Below are 22,203 nucleotides of genomic sequence, written 5' to 3'. Positions count from 1 at the left end.
CAGGAAAGGTTGATCCTAATATCAGGCATGGAGGAGGAGTGGATCCTGGCACTGGCAGGCCTTCGTCTGTAAGATTTTTTCTCATTTAACTGTTGTCTCGTTTCTTTCTCTAATGATTTGATATATACATGAGTCAGCCAATGGCAATATATTATTTGCTGTTCTCTTAGTTGCAAGTTATTGCTTTTCAAGTGACGTCAGTAGTACAATATTCAACTATATGTAACACTGCCTTATCTATCAAACTCAGCGTACCATTTGATGTGAAAATCAATGCAACTGACTTATATAGAACTCTATTAACGAAATGTGGCAAAAGACAGATCTAATGTTAGGGCCAAGATACTTGGAAAATAAAAGAATAGAAGATGATTCAGCTGTTTTATCTGCATTATTCCATTCGAGTGGAATTGGCATGCGTTAACTTAACAAGGGTTCTGTCTCCTTTTTGACAGATGTAGCCTAATTGGAAAATTTGTTTGTTTTATTGTGAATAATAGAAAGAACTAATGGCCCTGGAAATATTTGCTCTTGTCAATTGATCATTGTGTCTGCTTTTCGTTTTCTCTATATGCGTTTTCTGTATCTGCTGCATTTCCAATTAGTAGACTAATAGAACAAATAACTGGAGGGTGATTATTTCTGCTGCCAAAATCTAATATGCTTGAATTCCTCTCTTTGCGGATGATTTGATTTGGTTTGGTTTGATTTCCTGGTGCACAGAAAAAATGGTTTTGCTGCGTTCATCAACCACCGGCAGAGTCTTGACAATGTTGTTCTCCTAAGTGCTCCGATGGAGGAACACGGTGTTCTGTAACTGGCTCCATATATTTCCAAAGAGGATAGGGAGCTGTATAGCAATGATGGATGGAATTTACCGTGTGGCGTATAAAACCAAAACAAAAAACTTGGTGATGGGAGAAGTAAGAACGACAACTACTTATTGTATCTATATTGTCCGTTCGATGTGATGATCGGTATTAGAATATACCGATCTGTTTCTTCGTCTTATCTTTGCTTCAAGCTTTAGAGCTTTGCTTATGACATTCTTTCCTTCTTCCCGAATTGTATTATCAAACCACTCTAGTGTGTGAAATTATTTTGTTTCCGATTTCAAATTCCCGAAAAACTTTCTTCTTTTCCATGTGTATCTAGTTTCGGTAAATAAAGTCTACATTTCAATAAAAAGAAGACGAAGGGAAATGAATTCTTGCTAGATTTGAATGTATGAGCAATGCTAGAGGAATCATTCCGCTTTACTTGCAAATCGCAGTTTAACGTGTATGCCCAAAATCATAAGCATGGAGTAAGAATTGAAGTGTAAAATTCTTCTACTGTGATTAAGTATTGTGGCTGTGTCAAGGTTAGACTCTGGTCGCCCCAAGCTTCTGTCCAAAAAGGCAGCGAAGAAGGAAAACTTGGGGAACTCTGGCACCGACAAGCGCTGCTGACTCGAAAAAAAGCCTTATGTATCGCCCTCTGACCCGTTGCTTCGTTTGCTGCATCAACGATTGCAAGAAACAATTTATATTACGAAAAGATTGAGAAAGAAACTATGCTTACACGGTGCTGGAGAATTATAGCTGTTTATGCACACAATGGAGGATTAAGAATGAGGATATCTGATGTAAAGTAGAAGTGGTTGCTATTGAAGATAAGATGAGAAAAAATCGGTTAAGGTTGGTTTGGATATGTGAAACAAAAATCTACAGATGCTCCAGTTAGAAAATACAATTACGAGACAAACTCAGGACAAAAGGATAGCGGAAGACCTAGGATGACTTAGAAAGAGATTTTAAGAAAAGACAGGAATACTTGGAGCTATAGAAAGACTTGGCGCAAAACTGAGTGCAGTGTCATCTAAAATTGATACAGCCGACGCTACTTAGTGAAATAAGGCTTTGTTGTTGTTATATGCATGGATCAATATTAGTTCAATCATCAAGGTACTTAGAGTTGAGCAAATACGGATCGCCTGTCGTTCGGTCTGAGCCTCTAGCCAATGCTGCTCAAATGAACGTTATAAAGAGCCTAGGACACGTCCTACAATCTACTGCCGGGAAGGCCTTGGATTCAGGGGAACTTTGTTGTTCCGTCCACCCAAGCGGACCACTCCTCGCTCTTAGCCCTTCTCACCTTCTCGGCTGATACAATGTGAATGATCTAGTTTTGGTCCGAGTTTTGGTACATGTTCTAACAATGGGTTAAAGTGCGCTGCATATCAATCGCTCACCATCTTTTGCATGTTGACCGTAGTACGTAAAATGGCTAACATGTATATCGAAATCCATGGTTTCATGCTAGGGAGACTTGTTGGTGAAGCAAAACTGATGGACTCCTATGCAATGAGCGAAAAACTCAAACTTTTCAGTAGTTTTTGTCACGAAAAAAATCATGAATCTGGTCACCGGAAGGTCCCTTCACCTGAAAATTTCAACAGCATTGTATGATCGATATGATCTTCGATGCATGGATACGGTGATATCTCCTCTATTCCTCATGTCGTGCTGTGTCCTATTCTCTTATCATATATGTGTCCATGTCCATGCATCGTATGCTATGATCCATATTACGAACATGAACACAAGGTTTCCGTTTAGCTGTGTATCATGTATGCTCTGAGCTATCTTATCAATTTGGCCAGTAAATGCAGGAGATCATACTTTGGTGTTTGTAGCCAAATCTAAAGATTTGGGGAAAGAAAAGGGTAGTGAAGAAATAAGACGAGCATCAACACAACGGTTTCATTTGCTTACTAGTGTTCGTAGCGAAGTTGGTTACAATAGTGTGCTTTTTACTATTAAACTAGATTGATTAATGTATCACTTGGATAAAAGCATGTATGGCAGTTGTTAAGTAATAACCAATGTTCTTTATGGCTTCACCTCAATGTGACGTTTATTGTTCCATCTTTCAATTTGAGCAACTTATGGTATTGTGAAGATATATGATGCATGTGGTCTAATATCTTAGTAAATAGGGTGTTGAGTTTCTACCTATGTTTTTCCGGTCCAAAAATTCCCCCTCCCTAAATTGATATAATAATTTTGAACTCTCCCTCCTCCCCTTAACATATAATAGTAAAATTAAAAAGAAAAAAAAAAAGATACAAAAATGGAGCTTCAACCTTGTTCTGCGTTGTCACTTTAATTAGGTTTTCAAGAGTACCAAACAAAATGTGGCGCATGGATTAAGCCGATGGGCTTGATGTTGCTTCATGTCCCATGAGTTAGATATACAGGCCATCGCCAATGCATACCTATTAAAATTTGGGTCAACAAAGTAGGTTTATTGCTCTTCAAGAAAGCGAAAAGGATGACCCATCTCTAAGTTTAGGTTTCGGATTGGGGAATAGAACATATGGACTTTCGGTTCGGAAATAAACGCTCTCAATTATTTGAGTTAGAAGTTATGTTCTCAATCATTTGAATTACAAAATCATTGCTAATGTAATTATAATTTGATCTATATATGTAGTTTTCCCATTAAGAATTAAACAATCTTTTTTTTTTAATTTATTCAAAATGGTCTATGAGAAGTGATCTTTAAGTTTGTCCGTCATCAATTCTTTGGTCATTTCGTGTAAAATCTTTGTTAAATAAAGACCAAGATGACAAAAATACTTCAGTTTAATAAATAATGAACCAAAATAATACGACAAAAATTGGGATATTTTTGTCATTTTACCTTATTGAACAGAGATTTTTCATGGAATAATTAAAATGATTGATGATGAACAAATTTAAGAACCACTTATCGATTTTAAATCTCGGAGACCAAAATAAAGAGTTACGTCAATCTCATGGTCTATTTTGACTATCCTTACTATTTGGGTAAAATTCCGATTCAAAATTCATGATGAATCATTTATTATTCACACCATTTATGCTTGGAAAATATTTAATAGGAGAACATTTAGTACGTGAACGAGACGAAATAAGATAGAATGAAACTTAGGTCAACGGGCGTGGACGATAAGGAATGGAACATAATGAAATGGGATTGAAAAGAGGTAAAGCAAACACCATTATCCAAACCCCACATCACATCATCATATGCATTGGAGGAAAGGGATCCTCGCCTTAGAAATTCCGTGATCCAGACCGTTCATCAAATATCGTGTGGTAAAAAATTATTTTAAAATTTAAATTTTAAAATTAAATATAAATAGTATTTAACGAAAATCGATCGTAAGATATACGATAGACAGTCCGGATCATTTAATCCCTAAAATCCTAGGAAAAGAATCCAGGATCCTTTACCATTGCCTCATTGGTTTGACATTTTAGCAAACAAACAACTAAAAGGCAAACTATTCCTTTCACAATTCACAATCTAACCAAACCCATCTCTTTCTCCCTTGGACGGTGCCACGTCATCACACTCACTTGCCCCTACACGCTTGCTGACTGATTTGCTTTAGAGCATTGTTCCTTTTACCAGCTGACCATTTCAATTTTAAAATCACAAGGGTAAAATCGTCCGACGTGTAAAATTCGTTATGCAGTTAAAAGACAGGCAAGGACAAGAGAGATATCCCACGGGATACTTCTCCCTCTCTCTCTCCTCTTTCGCAAACTGACCTTCTGATGTAATATTTGTCTTCAACCAGCTTTCGAATTTTCAAACCCCTCTCTCTCTCTCTCTCTCTCTCTCTCTCAATCCGTTTCTAACGTCCAAGAAAACAAAAACCCGATTATATTTCAAACCCAAAGATCGGTTCTTTTCCCCCTTTTTCTCTGTTTTTATTTTCCAGGAAAAACACCGTCTTTGCTGAGAAAGTTTGAATTTTTCTCGGGAATTCTCGCCCAACTTAGAGATTTTTCTTGGTGGGTTTTGGTTCTTTGTTCGATAATTTGAAAGGGTTTCGGCTTCGGAAGGAAATGAAGATCGGGGAAGATGGTCGGAGTTCATCGTTGCGTGGATGATCCAAGTTGCGCTTGGGTTTCCGGACTCCGGTGATTTCTAGGGTTTATGGTGCGTAAATTTGTGGGGATTTGATTAGGTTTCTGGGTAAGCAACTCTCACATATTTTCAAGCTTAAATTTTGCTCCTTTTTTTTTTTTTCTTTCCAATTTGTCCGATGGTATGATGTTTTGATATTTTACCGAATAATTGTAAAGAAATGTTGGAATTTTCAATTACTTAGATTTCTTTTGAATTTGTTTTGATTTTTTTTTTAAGACTTGAATTTTGTAAGGACTGTTTCAGTGTTAAAGATGTGTGTTGATGATTACATGGTCCCATTTTCTTGAAGAATTAAAATAATGTAATGATGTCTTATGATTATGTGAATGTTTATGAATTTTGTTGTTAGTCTTTGAACTCGTTGCGGCGAAGCATCATTGTGGAGGCCCTTTAGACTGTATTATGAAATCGAACTTTCTGGTATAAAATGTCAAATTGAAACTAGTTAATGAAAATTGATTCATCATGTGAAAGGTGAATTGAAATCGCCCCATTCAGTTACGTATAATCGTGTGTGAATCCAATGCCGTTAATGAAACGATAAATTTGGTGCATCCATGGAAATTTGTGGTCTTTTTCTGAATTTAAAGACATGTTTCACCTATGGTGTGGACCGTCTTATACCTTGGCGTTGGTGAATTTTCAGAGCGCGAATGTTGTCAGAAATTTAGGTCGTTTCTCTATTACTCTACTGTTTTTTATCCTTGTAACCGTGTCCTGTGAGGCTGTTTGTCTTTCCTGTACTGTTTGTATGAAATCTAATGGGCATTTGGTTGAATTTCATGTGAGTTGCTGCGAGATGTGGTGTTGGCAGCATTCGGCTATCCTCCTCTCTCCTTCCTCTAGCATATTTGTTAAAAAATTTATTTATTATTTTCAGCAAGCAGTCGAAGTTTAAGAAAATAGTAGACCAGTATGGTTGCAAAAAGTGCTACAAGTTCTCCTAGTCCTAAGGTGGAGGTGGGAGAGATTGACACCAGGGCACCTTTCCAATCTGTTAAAGATGCCGTTTCACTATTTGGGGAAGGCGCATTCTCGGGGGAGAAACCTGCTATTAAGAAGACAAAAGCTCATTCGGCAGAGGTATTTCTAATTCCTTTACCCTTCCGTTTAGGAACCACATTTATGTTGTATGTATATTTTTGAAAAACTTCACATAGGTTACTCTTTTAAGTTATTCTTCGGATGTTGATAACTCATAATATGTCCACCTATCATGAGAATTTATTTTAGTAACAAAGCTTCTTTTGAAGTAAGTTTTATATTTGTAGCTATGGATGTGAATGGTTTAGTCTTGCTCATGTGTAAATCATGCATTCTTTTCCTCCATTCAGTCTATAGATTAATTGAAATTCTTTGTCCTTGTGAGATGATTAACCATACAGAAGTTCTACTCGTTGTAATGCAACTGCTTGGTTAATGCATGCTCTTCTAGTAACCAAATTTATCTTGAGGTGATGTCATTTACAATTTTTTGTTGTTTTGATGCAGAGGGTGCTAGCCAACGAGACACAGCTTCATCTGGCCCAAAAAGAGCTGTACAAGTTGAAGGAACAACTGAAGAATGCTGAAACTACTAAAGCCCAAGCACATGTGGAGCTTGAAAAATCCAAGGCAATTCTTGAGGATTTGTCAAACAAGGTGAAAGCCCTCAGTGAAAGTAAGGAGTTTGCAAGAAAGGCGACAGAAGCTGCAAGAAGTCAGGCAAAGCAACTTGATGAAGCAAACTGTGGCAACCTTGCGGGAACTGATGGTGCTTGGAAACAAGACTTGGAATCTGCAAGAGCACAGTACACGAGTGTGATTACTGAACTTAATTCTGCAAAGCAAGAGTTACAGAAAATCCGTCAAGACTGTGATGCATCCTTGGAAGCAAAAGCTGCTGCCATCAAGCAGGTAGCAGATGCTGAAGATGCAGCCAAGGCCAATGCGGAGAGGGTTAATGAGATCTCGATGGAAATTTCGGCTGTACAAGAATCAATTGGGGAAGTGAAGCTCGCGTCTAAGGAAGCCCAGCAGGAGCAAGCAAAGATGTTTGCTGAAAAGGATGTTTTGAGGCAGTCCTATAAAGGTACACTGGAAGAGTCAGAAAAGAAATTGCTTTCTCTGAAAAAAGAGTTTGATCCAGAACTTTCTAGAAATCTTGAAGCACAACTTTCTGAAACTTTGAATGAAGTTGGAGCACTGCAAAAGCAAATGGAGAAAGCAAAGGCTTCGGATTTAGATTCTCTCAGAAGTGTCACTTTGGAGATAGATGATGCTAAGGAATCACTGAATAAAGTAGCCGAAGAAGAAAGCAGCCTCAGAAACTTAGTTGAAGCCCTCAAGGTGGAGCTTGAGAATGTGAGGAAAGAGCATGTTGAACTGAAGGAGAAGGAAGCAGAAACAGAATCACTTGCTGGGAATTTACATGTCAAACTGCGGAAAACTAAGTCTGAGCTTGAAGCATGCCTAGCAGAAGAATCTAAAGCAAGAGGTGCTTCCAATGAAATGATAGCCACACTAAACCAGCTTTCTTCGGAAACCAAGAATGCAAGACGAGAAGCAGAAGAGATGAAGATAAAAGCAGAGGAGTTGAAGAAGGAAGCAGAAACCATTAAACTTGCTGTAAAAGAAGCAGAAAAGAAGCTGAGACTTGCCTTGGTAGAAGCCGAAGAGGCTAAAGCCGCAGAAGAAAGGGCCCTTGAACAGATTAGAGTTATATCTGAGAGAACAAACGCTGCTAGGGCATCAACTTCCGAGTCTGGTGCCAAGATCACCATATCAAGGGATGAGTACGAGTCTTTGAGCCGAAAGGTTGAGGAGTCTGATACACTAGCAGAAATGAAAGTGGCTGCTGCCATGGCTCAGGTGGAAGCTGTGAAGGCTAGTGAAAACGAGGCCTTGAAGAGGTTAGAGGCAACCCAGAAGGAAATGGAGGAAATGAAGGCTGCAACTGAGGAGGCCAAAAAGAGGGCCGAAATGGCTGAAGCCGCGAAAAAGGCAGTGGAAGGAGAGCTCCGAAGGTGGCGAGAAAGGGAGCAGAAGAAAGCAGCTGATGCTGCACTGCGGATACTGGCAGAAACAGAGACGTCAGTGGAATCATCCCCACGGCATTACAGAATTCAAAAGCAGAACCCTCACACGAAAACTATTGAGGCCCGGAAGTTGAACAAAGATAATACATCCATTACGAAAAAGACACTCTTGCCTCCTCTTAGCGGCATGTTCAACAGAAAAAAGAACCAGGTTGAGGGCGGCTCCCCCTCTTATCTCCCTGGTGAGAAACCCCTTTGATGTTTGCGTTTGCCACACCTGTGTCGAATTACGAACAAGTTTGGTTCCGTCGGCATTTTGTGAAAGTCTATGATCCTAGTATGTTTGGGCAGAAAGAGAAAAAAGAGTGATGTGAGATTAATGAGATTTGGATGTAACTCCAGGGAAGGTGTGATTTTGTATATTGAGACGAACAATTCTCGGACAATCGGTTGAAGATTTTCTGTGGAAATGAAGTGTCTAGTATTTATAGCCTTTTGCTTTCATCATATTCTTGTTGGCTGCAGCTTTTGGTTCACTATGTACAACCACCTAAAACTGCTACTGCACAACACACATTGCCTCTAATTATGACATGTTGACTTATCTGCTGCGTGTGAATTTTCGGTTCTTGACTTGATTTGGGTTTACAACACAAATACTGAAATCACTCTGGTTCTGAACTTCTCTTGCTTTTACGACAGAATTATGTACATCACACTTCTACTTATGACACGTATACTTGCCTTAAATATGTATTAGAATTACTTTGATTCCTGATTTTCTCTAAGTTTACTTGGAACTGAAAAGTAAAATCATTTCGATTCTCAACTTCTCCCGCTTTTACTTGAAAGTTACGTGCACATTACGTCTTATCTTGGTATGCTTACTTATAAAGTCACGATTGACTTTTCTTACGTTTAACCCATAAAAAATTAAAAAAGTACGTAAATTTTACAGGAGAATCCATTATGCAATCTTTGTAAAATAAGTAACTAAATTGATTAAGCAGAGTAGAGAGTAGTTGATCTCACACTCATTGAACTCATTCCACACTCTTCTGATTCCTCGTTCCAAACAAGTAAACATTTTATATTCATTCAAATCTAAATCTTTAGGTTTCTTATATATATAAATAAATATGTATATATACACACACACGTACCTCAAAGGGAAGACACTCCAAGCAAAATGCACGTGTCGTAATTGCCCATTCGGTAGACCGAAGTCTCTTCACTCCCCCACTCTCCACTTCCCATTGCACTGGAAAACCAAAACTCAACCCAAATCTGACCCAACTCGGTTTCCACTCGGACTCGACTCAGTCTCCAATCCCATGGGGAGCGCCCGAGACCGAGACGACTCACTCGCATTCACCAACCCATCCACCTCCTCCTCCCCAATTGTTATCTCCGACTCGCTCGAAAGCTTCCTCTCCGACCCCAATTCTCACATCGGTAGCACCTCCGGAAGCTTCCAGAACGATGGCTTGCTCGCCGACACCAGCGGGAGCAGCAGCGACGCCGAGTTCGGGTTCAACCGCCCCGAGTTCCGGACGAGCCAACTCGCCGGGACGGTGGAGTTTTACCAAAGGCATGTGTTTTTGTGCTACAAGAATCCGCAGGTTTGGCCGCCGAGGATCGAGGCCGCCGAGTTTGATAGGCTGCCTCGGTTGCTCTACGCCGCTGTCATGGCTAGGAGGGGTGATATGAAGAAAGAGGTATGCTTTGTTTTTTTGCTTTGTGATTTGATGGCTGTTGGTGCTTAATTTGGTGAAAAATCTAAGTCTTTTTAGGAATGAATTGGATTGACAATTGGTGGTATTTCGGTTTTTATCGAATTCGAATACGCTTGTTGAAATGGGTTTTGGTTGCTTTGTGGATTGCTTGTTCTTTAAGTAGTGATTTCAAGGTGTGTGACTTACTGCTCGTTTGGATTTTCTTTTAAAATGACTGAAAATATTTTTGAGTTTCAAAAGAACTTTAACTATTTATTACAAGAAGCACTAGTTATGTGCAGCAAGAACTTTAAGTGCTTTTCCAAGATTTACTAACATTTTTACTATGGATTGTTTCCAAAAATATTTTCACCAAAAGCACTTTCAGTCATTTTAAAAGCACATCCAAACGAGCTTTTAGTGGGTTGAATACGAATTCTGATCACTCCAAGTGGATTGCTTGTGTTTTATTTCTGTATGATTTGGTAGGTTTCCGCTTTCGGGTTTAATGCGGGTTGCTTTTGAATGTGGCAAATGGAAATGGATCTTGGCTGCATGTTAGGTTTGCTTGTAATCTAAGTTTTGATTTGGAAGCATGTGATTTAGGGTCTAGCTTGAACATGAAGGGGGTAACTTTTGCTTTTAGTGTTGTTCAGTGGGTTTGTTTTTGGTGTCCTTTTGGAGTAATTTCGGAATGCCATGGTGTAGAATTCAGAGAATTCTAAATTGGGTAGTGTTAAAGGGGTTGGGATATGGCTAAACTTGAGGTTGATTGATGGGGTATTTGCTGTGTACTTGTGGGTGCAGGATTTAGTTTGGGAGCGTGGAATAATGTGAACAATATGATTTCAGAAATAAACTAAACTGATTAAGCTCTTGGCATTGTACAACATAATATGAGAAGCTGGAGATTGTGTCTATAACAAAGTTCTATGGTATCGAATGATTTGACATATAACATGACAACCATATTTACATATGATGATTATGGGAATCGTGTGGTGGAAATTATTTATTTTTCATGCTATTTCTGCTACACAACTATTCTCTACGCAATTTTCACAATGAATGGGATGAAATGAGTATCCACTTGCAGATAAGTTACGTAGGCAGGGAAACGTGATATTGGTGTTTCCTTTGGGGGTGGTTGTTTACCGTTCATTGTTAGCAGTTGGATGTATTAGCTTTTTTGGTAAGTGGATGTAATAACTCTTTTGTGTCTTTCCTCTTCTAGACCCGCTTAACAATATGTGAAGGGCATGATGGAACTGAAACATCAAATGGCGATGTATTAATTTTCCCCGACATGATCCGATACAGGTAAGCTACAAGTTCCATTGGGATTTCCTTTCGATACTTTCTTGATTCCCCTTAAAATTTGATACTAACATAAACCTAACGATGAAATGCAGGAGATTGACACATTTTGATGTTGATACATTCGTTGAAGAAGTTCTTGTGAAGGATGGTGAATGGCAACCTGGAACTCCTGAAACTCTGAAGGGTTCATATGTTTTTGTATGTTCTCATGGGTCCCGGGATCGCCGTTGTGGAGTCTGTGGCCCTCCATTGGTCACTAGATTCAGAGAAGAGATAGAATTGCATGGTCTTCAAGGTAAAGTGTCCGTTAGTCCATGTTCACACATTGGGGGGCATAAGTATGCTGGAAATGTTATCATATATGGATCAAATTGCAACAGAGAAGTCTCTGGCCACTGGTAAGGAGATTTGTTATTCTCTTCATTTGTATTAGTTTTAGCACTCTTTTCTGTTATTATTGCTACAAGGTATATCTTTTCACTCTTTTCCGATTCTTTTACTTGGTTAGTGATATTGGCAATCTGATTGTATTTCTGATAGGTATGGATATGTTGCTCCAGAAGACGTAACTGTATTGCTTGAACAGCATGTTGGGAAAGGAGAAATTGTAGACTGGCTATGGAGGTAATCCGTTTAAATTAATTCATAGGCTGGCTTTTGAAGCAATTTTCACATATCTATGCTTGCTCTATCAGTGAAACACTGTTTAGCTGTAAATTGGTCTTAGAGGAAGGTCCTCTTTTGCCAGCAGTCAGAGTGGTTGGCTATGCAAATTTATTCTGATTGGCGCAGGAAGTTGAAAATATAGACGAAATGGTTGGTTCAAGTTCAAGCCATGCAAAATTAGAAGTAGATTATTTTCTAGAAGTTGTTTGAGATTTTTTGTTCCTAGTGTGTGCATGCATTGTGTAACTGTGATTACTGATGGAATCTATGGTTTGATTTCAGGGGTCAGATGGGTTTATCGGAAGAACAGCAGAAGGAATCTCAAGAACGAAGGCTCCAGCTTAACGGTGAGAGAAATGTGGGAAAAACCACTACAGAGTTGACACAACCAAAGGATAGGGGGAATGCTAGTGTATGTAGATCTCAAGTTGAGAACGGGGGCTTTTGCCAGGAAAATGGAAAGTCTTGCTGTCAGAATGCTATGATAGATAGTCCTGACTTGAATGAGATTGCAGCGAAGGCAACAGCTGAAAATAAAAAAAGCAGCGGGAAACTACTTTCACGAAAGAATAGTGGCAAAGGGGCATCCACGCGCAAGGTTTGTGCAATGCCAACGTGGTTTCAGAGCTGGGAGCATGAAGATACGTTTGCAGCTTTAGCTGTTGTTTGTGCCGCAGTGTCAGTTGCCGTTGCTTACAAGTGCTACAAACAGTTGAGCTGAAACCGCGGATCCAATCAGTGTTGTTTGATCATGTTACAGGTTATTGTCAACCCCTCTTTTCTTCGAAACGTTAGTTTTCGCTTCCAGTTCTAACCGTGATGCCCTCACCGAATGATCTGTGATGTGCTTACAGAAAGCGAAAGGGTTTGGATACGTTTGTGCATATGTATAAGAACGCGCAGGCAGGATACTTGAATTATCTTTGGTTTGGATATAATTTGTACTTGTGCATATATATCAACACTTTCGGTATATTTTGGATGCCCATCAATCTTAATTGGAAGCAAAGCATTTTCGCTACTTATTATTGAGTTTTTTAATTTCTAGTTTAAGAATTCAACAAAAAATACGTTACAACAAACAACAACAAAGTCTTATTCCACTAAGTGGGGTTGGCTGTATGAATCCTAGAACGTCATTGCACTTGGTTTTGTGTCACGTCTTCCGTTAAATTCAAGTACTCCAAGTCTTTTCCTAGTCTTTTCAAGTTTTCCTAGGTTTGCCTCTACCCTTTCGGCCCTGAACCTATCTCGTAATTGCATCTCCTAACTGAAGTGTCTGTAGACCTTCGTTTCACAAAAAGAATATGTTAATGACGCAAAAAATATGCGTTAACATTTCCCTTAGAGCAACTCCACCGTGGTGGATTGCTTGGGGGACAGCCCAGAGAAAAGGGGCCGAGGCCCTGTGGATCGGCTCCAGCGTGAAGGAGCCTGAGTGGAGGTGGAGGCTCGAGCTCCAGGCCTGTGAAGAACTGCCAGCCCGAGAGCCCGAGTGGATGTGACGCCAGGGCTGACGTCTGCCTGGCGTCGGGCCTTTTTTTTATTTTTTTTTTTTGTCAGGTGCGTGCACCCCACTCGCGCGTGGGGAGCGCGTCGCCGACACATTTTCAGAAAAATCAGCCCACTTTTTCAGATTCAAATGTTACCGTTGGGAAGCCACGTGGCTTCCCACGGTCCGTTCGATCTCAACGGTTAAAAAAATAAAAAAAGTCTTATTTAATATCCACCGTTCGATCTAAGATCAACAGTCGATATTAATATGCTTTATAAATAAATAAATAAAAGAAAAAATAGTTTTAAAATTAAGAAAAGTACACGTGACACAATCTGAAGTGTTGAAATTCGATTTTTTTTATATCCAACGGCAGAGATTAATTAGTTGAATAAAAATTTTAAAAAAATTGTAAAAAAATCGAAAAAAAATCTGAAATTTTTTTTAAAAAAAATTGTTTTTACTTTTCTATAAATATCTTCTCATTATCATCTACCTTACACCACAATTTCATATTTTCTCAACTACTTTCAATCACATTCCTTTCTTTCTCTCAAAGTTTCAATCCATTTTTTTTCAACAAAATGACTACTGATGCAGGTACGAATTGGTCGCTTCTTGAAGATGTTGCGTTGTGTACTAGTTAGGTTGAAGTTACTCATAGTTCGCTTACGGGTAATGAGAAGCAATTGCAAGCAATGTGGAGTCTTATTCATACCAATTATCTTGAGAAAATTGGTGGGAAAAGAACCAAAGAATCGATATCCAGTCGTTGGAAATTACTTAGCCAATCGTTTAGTATGTGGACAGACGCCTTGGCATAAGCTCGTACTAATATTCGAAGTGGGGAAAATTACTCGGATCAGGTAACAATATATTATTTATTTGTTTGTACTATACCCAAATTTACATTATAATTATTTGTTTGTATTATTTATTTGTTACCTATTTTCATTATAATTATTTATTCTCCCGCATTGTGTAGGAACTTCAAGTACAAGCTTGGTATGGTGCCAAAGCCAAAAGCAAAAATAAATTATTCAACCGGTGGGAATGTTGGAATATTGTCAAAGATTGTCCTAAATTTAGAGTTGTGCCTGTCAGTCCAGAAACTATGAATAATGATAGAGATCTTGAGAGAAATTGGTGTGAGATTTGTGAGGATGGATGGTGGATTATATGGAGGATTCAGAAAGGATTAGGTTGTAGATAATGCCACGTGGCATGCCGTCATTCGTTAAAAATCTGATGGAAATCTATCCTCAAAGATTGTAAACAGATTATGACACGTGGCGCAACATGATTGGTTAATAATCTTATCAGAAATCCATCACCAATAATTGTATTTTCAGATTTTATGACAAGTGGCGCAACGATAACGATTAAAAATCTTATCCGAAATTACAAATAAAATTATTTTGTACTATTTAATAATACTTCGGATAATGACACGTGGCGCAACAAGAACGATTAAAAATCTTATCCGAAATTATAATTAAAATTATTTTGTATTATTTTATAAATAAAAAAAAATACTAATATTTTATTGTCTATTGCCAGGGCTATTGAAGTGTAACGGTGGCTATTGAAGTGTAGCCTTGGTGGAGAGCTTCCACGCTGAAGTTGCTTTTACTGTGCACGTAAATTATATCGGGAAAACTAAAGAATTGCATTTTTCACAAAAAATATGGACAATTTGTCACGGTTTTTAAATTGTCACCAAAATTATGTTAAAACCATCACAAAACATATTTTCGTGCATTTTGGTCGGACCATAAGCCTCCTAGTTAATGCAAAATATTTGTTCGTTAAGATCTTGCGCAAATTCAACAATCACCTATTCGTAAAACCTATTTTTACAGCATTCTAGTCATTACTATAACGCCGAGTCTTGTAGCGTAAACTTGTAATTAAGCAATATGTTAAAAGTAATTGGTTATATGATGGATGAATCAAGTGGGTGAGTATTTCATTGTCACCTCATTTTAAGGTTAAAATAAGCACGTCCTAAGCTCTCAACTTAGTAGGATATGCCCTGCTCCCAACAGGTAGGTAACAAATCACCTTGTGTAATAGTAAAAACAAAATACTATAACACATTTTCGTAACCCGTCATAGGATCTACTACTAAAACTCGGGTTTTAATCGGCTTTGCAAAGTTCTACAAAAACCGTCATACAATCTATTAACTTGTAATAAAAAACCTGCATCGAGCTGATGCAAGGATTACACTAATACATAGAAATTAATTTCAGAACAACATTCATTCCTGCATCATGGCAATGGAAGAGTGTCGGGTACATTGGCATGTAGAAGGATCAGATGCTAATAAATTGCTATAAAATTTTCAGGCACCATGAACTCTTAGGCCACTTAGTGACTTGGTGAGACCATTTTGACTTTGATTTCCGAACTTGTGGAACTCAGATTCTATTTTCCTTGCAATCTCGGCGCCTTCTGGGGCAGCTTCCGGGAAATTAACATGGAAGGATCCCTGCTTGATTGGTGCAATGGACTCCCTCAAGACGGCTTGTTGCTTGACGAAATTGTAGAGCTCTTGATGGAATGGATGGTCCAAGGAGAAACAATTGTTAGTGCGTCCGTTGTCAGAATGCCGAGATGACCCGGATCCCTCTTTTCTACAAAAATGTGGGAGGGATGCATAATCCATGATCTGCATAACACAGATGAGCAAAACACAGATGAACAAATGCAGCCGGCAAAGAACGAGATTTTTGACCTATAGTTGAAGGGAGTTCGAAACTTGGCAAAAATTACGTAGGAAACAAGACTAAAATAAGTTATAAGAACATGCTTACTTTCAGTAATTCGTCTCTGCCACAACCTTGAAGAACCTGGATTTTCTTCCTTGTTCTTTCTTGCAAAAGAGGCTTTACCACCTGTCAAGAGTTCACATTAGGACTTCTGTCTCAAGATCGAATACCCACCAAATAGTTTTCCCCTGTTTTCTGATGCATAATTTCAAAGTGCGAGTTGTTATGACACAAACCTTCCAACATGCCGAAAATATGTATGGGACATTGACAATATAGTATGTATCCGTCTTCTCTGGATAGTTTAAGTCATCTATTGTAGAGATAACAGTCAATAGCTGCATCAACAGATCATACCAAGTATCAATCTCATGGGTCCTCAGAAAAAGAACTAAACAAGTCGAGCTAATTATGTGCGAATATGGATATTCTTCAAAATACGTAAAATAAAAAAATAACAGGCAAACAAACAGAGGCTCGTGCTAATAGCAAGAGATACCTTTATCTGGTTAAGTGCTGAGAGCCTTAAACCAGTCATATCCAAAACCTTCACACACGTCCCAATATATTGTCCATACTTCTTTGTTGCAGAAGGCTACCACAGAAGGCGGGAAAAATAAGGCTCCTAATAGAGTTACCCGTTAGAAAGATGAAATTAAACATTCTCAAGCACTCACCAACACAACACGATCTCTGTACTCGTTCATTTGGATGTGAGACTGGACATAGTAATTTACCTACAATGACAGTGAATCAAAGCAGTAAATATTACTGCAAGAATAAAATATAGCATAATGTTGTACAAACATGCACCTAACTCTATGTTTTAAGAAAATACACATCGGTACATAAAGCTCAGTATTTTAGAAAGTATATGAATCTCCGTATATGCATGTTAAATGCACAACCAATGTTATATCATCTCAAAACTCCATGGTATACTTAAATGACTCATTTTCTTCGCATTGGAAACCTCAGTACCAGCTAAATATAGAGCATTATGCCCATAAATTCTAGTGCCCTCTCTCACATCAGACGACTCAGAAGTATTATGCATTTCTAATGTGTAAGTAATCTCGGATATGGCCCACAGCTTAAAGCCGAACATAAACTTATATGATTTCTTGTTCATGGTTTCCATCATTACATATCAAAACCAGAAATATAAAGTTATCTATGCCGAAGAAGATTAAACAGAACAAATAATATCATCCTTACAGAAGCTTTGTCAAATGTGCTTTGCCCGACACCAACAGCAATGACAGGATGACCCTGGAAAAAGAAATCAATATGGCAATGAGATTTAATGGTAAGTTTGAAATTAAAAATAAAGGAGCATGAGGAAGCAAAAGTTAATCATGTTTTGCAGTCGAAATAAGAAAGATTCAAGACTACCTCTTTTGAGTAACCTGACAACCCCACAAGCTGAGAATCTCGCACTGCTCTGTACAAATCAGTTGGGATGATTGGTTTCTGCATACAGAAAATAAATGCTTTGTCACCTCATTATATCCACTTTTCCAACATGGTTCACGTATCAAACATCTCCACTTATTAAACCAGAAACACATGAATATCAAGAGGGAGAATGGAACTAAAACAACTTCAACATCTATTTCAAATCTCCATTAATTTTGTGTCTACGTGGGGTGCACTTTCCCTACTAGCAAATGCTAAAATTCTTTGTAATGAACGCCTTAACGTAGAAGTGCCACTCTGCCGAGAAATAATGATTGGTCAGGTATACGAGCTCTTTGGAGTTAATGGCAGGACAGCAGAAAAAATTTCAACGATACTTCAATGTTATTACACCTCGTTTTCATGCTTCCACTTGTATGTCAATAATTAGCATATGAATCAGATTTGCCACAAAAGCTATTACCTTGCAAATCGAAATGTTGAGATCCAACATTGCAGTAGATATATGCTTCGAGGTTAATAGAAAGAAAAAGAAAAAATAGATATATGATATTGGAAGTTGGAACAGAATTTAGAATAATCTAACACCATGAAAATGGGACTATTTTCTTCCCCTGTACTTCAAGGCAGTCAGCTGCGGACATCTCTACTATTATAAAAGGAACACTAACAGTTTTCAGCAATCCCTCTTTTCAGTTGTTTCCATTAAAACCTTCCAAGTTTAAATTCAGAACTTTTTAGGAAATAATAAATTAATCAAGGTTTTATTAGCACTTAGTTTTAGATATTTGAATTAAAAAAAATTCTATATGCATCCTTTCACAAAACATTTTTGCTTTACCTAACACAACATATTAAACAGACAAGCATCGAGAATTACATGTGATCGGTCACAAGATATCATGTTTATTTATTAATTTCTCATTGAGAAAACTCACCGCCAATATATTGTCAATTTCGCTGTCCATCCTCCATTGTAAACAATCAAGCAACTGGAACAGTTTAGGCATTATTAGGAAAGCATTATAAGCAAAAGATGAACAGCTTGATATCATAAAACCTGAAACAGTATAACTATATTTAGTAAACTGAATGAATCTAACCATTTTATGGGCTTTTCCAACATTCATGTCCCGAGCTTTAAGAAAACGCATTAATGTCTCATTTGGATACTCTTGGTGCACATTCTGTAGATCAAGAGGCACCGATTGAATCTTGAGTTAAATTTCATTTATGCAAATCATAAACCACAAAAGAAAAGGACAATATTATCCACTCAGTTCAAGAATTTGAGGCAAAAGAAAATAATCCTCAAAATCATGCTACATTTCCTCAAAACTTTGCCAAATAGTTTAGCATGGCCAATGCCATCTCTCTTATTTTTCTTCTGCTTTCATTTTCTCCATCTTCTTTTTTTCTTTTTTTTCTTTTTTTCTTTTTTTTTTTTTTGTTTGGATCCCTCTGCCTGTCTCTCAGATGCAACAAAAGACATTCTTCAGCTAAATAATCGAAAAAATTCAGAAAGTAAAAACACTGTATTCCCCTCCTCCTCCTTCCTCCTCAACCAATACTTTCCACAACAAAGGGCTTCATGATGCAATGTCAATATAAATGCAACAAGTACATCATGACCAATTATTTGCAGTAAGGTACCGACACCAGCAGAATACTGCAGAAATTGTTGTTCAGCAATACAGAGCATAAACCTGACACTATATTTGCATAAAGATTCCATCTTTAATAAAACCCAATGTGAAGATCCCATGAAAGACTCACACTTTCCTCTCGCTAAGAGCAAAATATGAAGTTTCATCCCCCCAGAAGACGAACAAGATTAGATTCATGAAGTAATAATCAATAAGCTACCGACATTCTCCTAGTAACCAGTGATTATGATAACCGTACAGATGAACTTCCGTGGCAATAATCTAATTTTACAAATGCATTCACCAAGCCTAAAAGACACCAAAAACCCTAAAATGCACGACATCAGAGGCTCAGATCACATCCAAAAAACTGACTTATGAACTAAACAGTAAGCTACATAGCTAAAATGTGGTAAAAAAAAAAAAAAACCACAATTTAGTAAATTGAGTAAAGGGTTTTGATCTCTAATGCTGCAAATCATTAAAGTAACAAAATTTAAGAACTCCAAATCATTTTCTTGTTCAAACTTTCTTCCCAGTATCCAAACACAGAACAGATCGAGGAAAATTAAAAGAAGAAATTGTCCAACCTCAAATGTATTCTTCAGTGGCTCGTCAACTGTAATTTCAAAGCAAAAAAAATATGAAAATTAGCAAAATATGAGATGAAATGAGAGAACTAAGCAGATTTGCAAGTTGGTTTAAAAAGCTCACCTTCTTCCATTAACAACCGAAACTGCTTGATAGCCTCTTGATTGGCAACATCCATTTTCTCTTTACAGTGATCTAAACGAAAAAAGGCCGCAAATTTAGTTCAAGATTGTGAAAAACAAAACTGGGTTGGCTTTCACTCTGATTCTCTCTCCCTCTCTCCCTCTACTGATTCACCAAAATCTAGGGAGAAAGAAAGAGAGAAGCTTAAGGGTGCGGTAAACTTTGAGAGAGAGAGGTGGCCTGTCCTTTTTCCAAGTCTAGTGCTTTTCTTAGTACCTTCACTCAGAAATTTTTCAATACGTCAGAATCACCTTCCATCATGCCAATTGTAACGCAATTGATTAGAAATTTTAAAAATAAAATTTTCAACCAATTGTATTATCATTTAATCGTTCTTTTGACGTACTAAAATATTTTAAAGTCTTTGTTGAAATGGGTATTTTTTGGAAGCAACATTTGTTGAAATGTTGTATACGTACACAACTTTATTAAAATGAGTGGTTAAAAATAGGAAAGAATGTGAAAAGGACGCCGCATCGTTTGTTTGGTATCTTCATTTTTCAACACATTTGTTTTTTCTACACTTTTTTGTTTCTTTTGATACCATATGAAATTTGTCATTTGGTCCAAAGGTTCTAATTCATTCTTATTTGGGAACTCATATTCTTACAATAAGTTTTTAGTGGGATTAAATAGCAAAATTTAATATTATTTTAGTTTTGATGGGATTGGTCGATTCGACTTCAGTGTAATGTATTATTCATTTTATAAATAAAAAAGAAAATTAGAGCATTTGTCAATGACCGTTGATATAATTAGAAATTCGTCATTGAACTATAAATTCATTAAGTTTAAGCTCTAAATTTGTCAAAAATGGGTTTGAATAAATGAAATCCCCAACAACTTCATCTCATAGTCATAAATTTCATGAATGAAGGCATATATAACAAGGTGCCAACTACTTGATTCTGGTAGTAGGTCTAATAGGCCAAGAGGTTTTAGACAAAACCTTTTGTTTCTTACAGCATCATGCTAATGAGAAAATTTTCAGGCGGCCAGAAATACAGTTCGATACACTAAATGTTATTATACAAGTAGTTGTAATTTTTATTTTTCAAGTTTCAAAGCAATTGTATTATTACAATTAGTGCATTAGTTTTGTTTTGGCACATTGATCAATCTCTCCATGCTAACCACTTAACTATTTGACAATCCTAACAAAACAAAGAGTACACACAATGTTTACATCTTGGCATGATCATCTTCTTTCCCTTCACAAAGTCATGCAATTGTAAACATTAGAGGATTTGAATTCCTAGCTGAAGGTCTAAGAATATTTGTGCACCACAACTAATTGTGTAGGATTTATTTGAATTTTAAATGTGTGAATTTACAAGATTATTACTTGGTGATGGAATTACGAATTTATCTTTCAATTGAAGGGACTAACAAAAAAAAATGGATACTTTGGATGCGGTCCTTAATCCTTAATATTCTTTGATTAAAACCTTAATAGTATTCAAAGTTCGATCAAGGTCCCTTGACTTTGTACACCTCATTATATTACTATTAATATTTTTATTTTTATAGTTTTGACATTAATTGTTTGATATTTTATGAGATTTATAATCCTATAAATTTAAAATCCTCATTATAATACTATTAGAAACGTTACAATAAAAAAATTCAAACATTTTGATTGAATAAAATGGATAAAAACTATGTAAAAATAAGAAATAATAAATGGCAAAATAATGTATCCATAGTGTTTAAAAAAATTGGTACATTTCACATATAACAAAGTGGTACATTAATAAGGAAGAATGGGTACATTATAAATCAATTAGGGTACAGATAAAAGATTAAAAATTATGAGCACAAATGAATTTTTAAAAATATAGGCTCCAAAAGAAATTAATACATGGGTACAAAATAAAACTAAAAAGAAAATATTACAAATTAAAAAAAAATGTTGCAAATTAAAAGGGGGTACAAACTAAAAATATAAATATATGATACAAAGTTTAGGCATAAAACATAAATATACCATATGTAATTTTTCTATCATTGATTAAATATACAATGTCACGTGACATTATACACATGGGTACAAACACAAATAAAACTTTAAAAAATATGGGCACAAAAAGAAACTAATATATGGGTACAAATTAAAAATGAAAAGAAAATTGGTACAAATTAAAAAATATTTGCAAATTAAAAATAGGTACAAACTAAAAATAAAAATATATGATAAAAAATTTAGCCATAAATAAAAATATACTGATTGTAACATTTTTAACACTAAAGGAATATATTTAAAAATAAAAATATTTTATTATTCAAATAATTAATGATGTTATTAATACCGAAGGACCTTGATCAAAAATTCAAAATGAATAGGATTTTAATCAATGGAGTAACAAAAAGAAGGATGTGAACCTAATTTTCCCCAAAAAAATATAATGA

The 22,203-nt window shown here is 36.7% G+C and overlaps 3 protein-coding genes across 3 annotated transcripts; 2 read left to right on the top strand and 1 right to left on the bottom strand.

Moving 5' to 3' along the window:
* The first annotated feature begins 4,600 nt into the window (after positions 1–4,600).
* On the top strand, positions 4,601–8,478 carry LOC137742030 (WEB family protein At5g55860-like). Its single transcript, XM_068481763.1, has 3 exons — positions 4,601–5,013; positions 5,849–6,051; positions 6,460–8,478. Exons 2-3 carry the CDS (start codon positions 5,884–5,886, stop codon positions 8,242–8,244), a joined length of 1,953 nt encoding a protein of 650 aa, XP_068337864.1. The 5' UTR covers positions 4,601–5,013; positions 5,849–5,883; the 3' UTR covers positions 8,245–8,478.
* Positions 8,479–9,006: 528 nt separating this feature from the next.
* Positions 9,007–12,707, top strand: LOC137742029 (uncharacterized). Its single transcript, XM_068481762.1, has 5 exons — positions 9,007–9,703; positions 10,935–11,020; positions 11,113–11,418; positions 11,561–11,644; positions 11,969–12,707. The coding sequence occupies exons 1-5, from the start codon at positions 9,125–9,127 to the stop codon at positions 12,405–12,407; spliced, it is 1,494 nt and encodes a 497-aa protein (XP_068337863.1). The 5' UTR covers positions 9,007–9,124; the 3' UTR covers positions 12,408–12,707.
* A 2,420-nt stretch (positions 12,708–15,127) lies between these two features.
* LOC137742024 (phosphatidylinositol/phosphatidylcholine transfer protein SFH1-like) lies at positions 15,128–20,015 on the bottom strand. The gene is made up of 11 exons (XM_068481755.1): positions 19,735–20,015; positions 19,611–19,639; positions 18,478–18,561; positions 18,313–18,366; positions 17,351–17,428; positions 17,174–17,227; positions 16,633–16,692; positions 16,455–16,550; positions 16,192–16,293; positions 16,001–16,081; positions 15,128–15,855 (listed from the first exon to the last, which is right to left on the bottom strand). The coding sequence occupies exons 1-11, from the start codon at positions 19,787–19,789 to the stop codon at positions 15,529–15,531; spliced, it is 1,020 nt and encodes a 339-aa protein (XP_068337856.1). The 5' UTR covers positions 19,790–20,015; the 3' UTR covers positions 15,128–15,528.
* Positions 20,016–22,203: the final 2,188 nt, after the last annotated feature.

Source organism: Pyrus communis, chromosome 8 (assembly GCF_963583255.1).
Source record: "Pyrus communis chromosome 8, drPyrComm1.1, whole genome shotgun sequence".
Taxonomy (NCBI): domain Eukaryota; kingdom Viridiplantae; phylum Streptophyta; class Magnoliopsida; order Rosales; family Rosaceae; genus Pyrus; species Pyrus communis.
This window is presented reverse-complemented; position numbering and strand designations above follow the sequence as displayed.

What these genes read in the sequence shown, in the direction of transcription:
- LOC137742030 (XM_068481763.1), top strand. Translation starts at nt 5,884, where the DNA reads ATGGTTGCAAAAAGTGCTACAAGTTCTCCTAGTCCTAAGGTGGAGGTG. An exon ending in CAAAAGCTCATTCGGCAGAG is followed by an intron (nt 6,052 to 6,459) that starts GTATTTCTAATT and finishes GTTTTGATGCAG; the next exon opens with AGGGTGCTAGCCAACGAGAC.
- LOC137742029 (XM_068481762.1), top strand. Translation starts at nt 9,125, where the DNA reads ATGTATATATACACACACACGTACCTCAAAGGGAAGACACTCCAAGCA. An exon ending in GGGGTGATATGAAGAAAGAG is followed by an intron (nt 9,704 to 10,934) that starts GTATGCTTTGTT and finishes TTCCTCTTCTAG; the next exon opens with ACCCGCTTAACAATATGTGA. An exon ending in AGAGAAGTCTCTGGCCACTG is followed by an intron (nt 11,419 to 11,560) that starts GTAAGGAGATTT and finishes TATTTCTGATAG; the next exon opens with GTATGGATATGTTGCTCCAG.
- LOC137742024 (XM_068481755.1), bottom strand. Translation starts at nt 19,789, where the DNA reads ATGGATGTTGCCAATCAAGAGGCTATCAAGCAGTTTCGGTTGTTAATG. An exon ending in CACTGAAGAATACATTTGAG is followed by an intron (nt 18,562 to 19,610) that starts GTTGGACAATTT and finishes CTTGATCTACAG; the next exon opens with AATGTGCACCAAGAGTATCC. An exon ending in ACAGAGATCGTGTTGTGTTG is followed by an intron (nt 16,551 to 16,632) that starts GTGAGTGCTTGA and finishes CTTCTGTGGTAG; the next exon opens with CCTTCTGCAACAAAGAAGTA.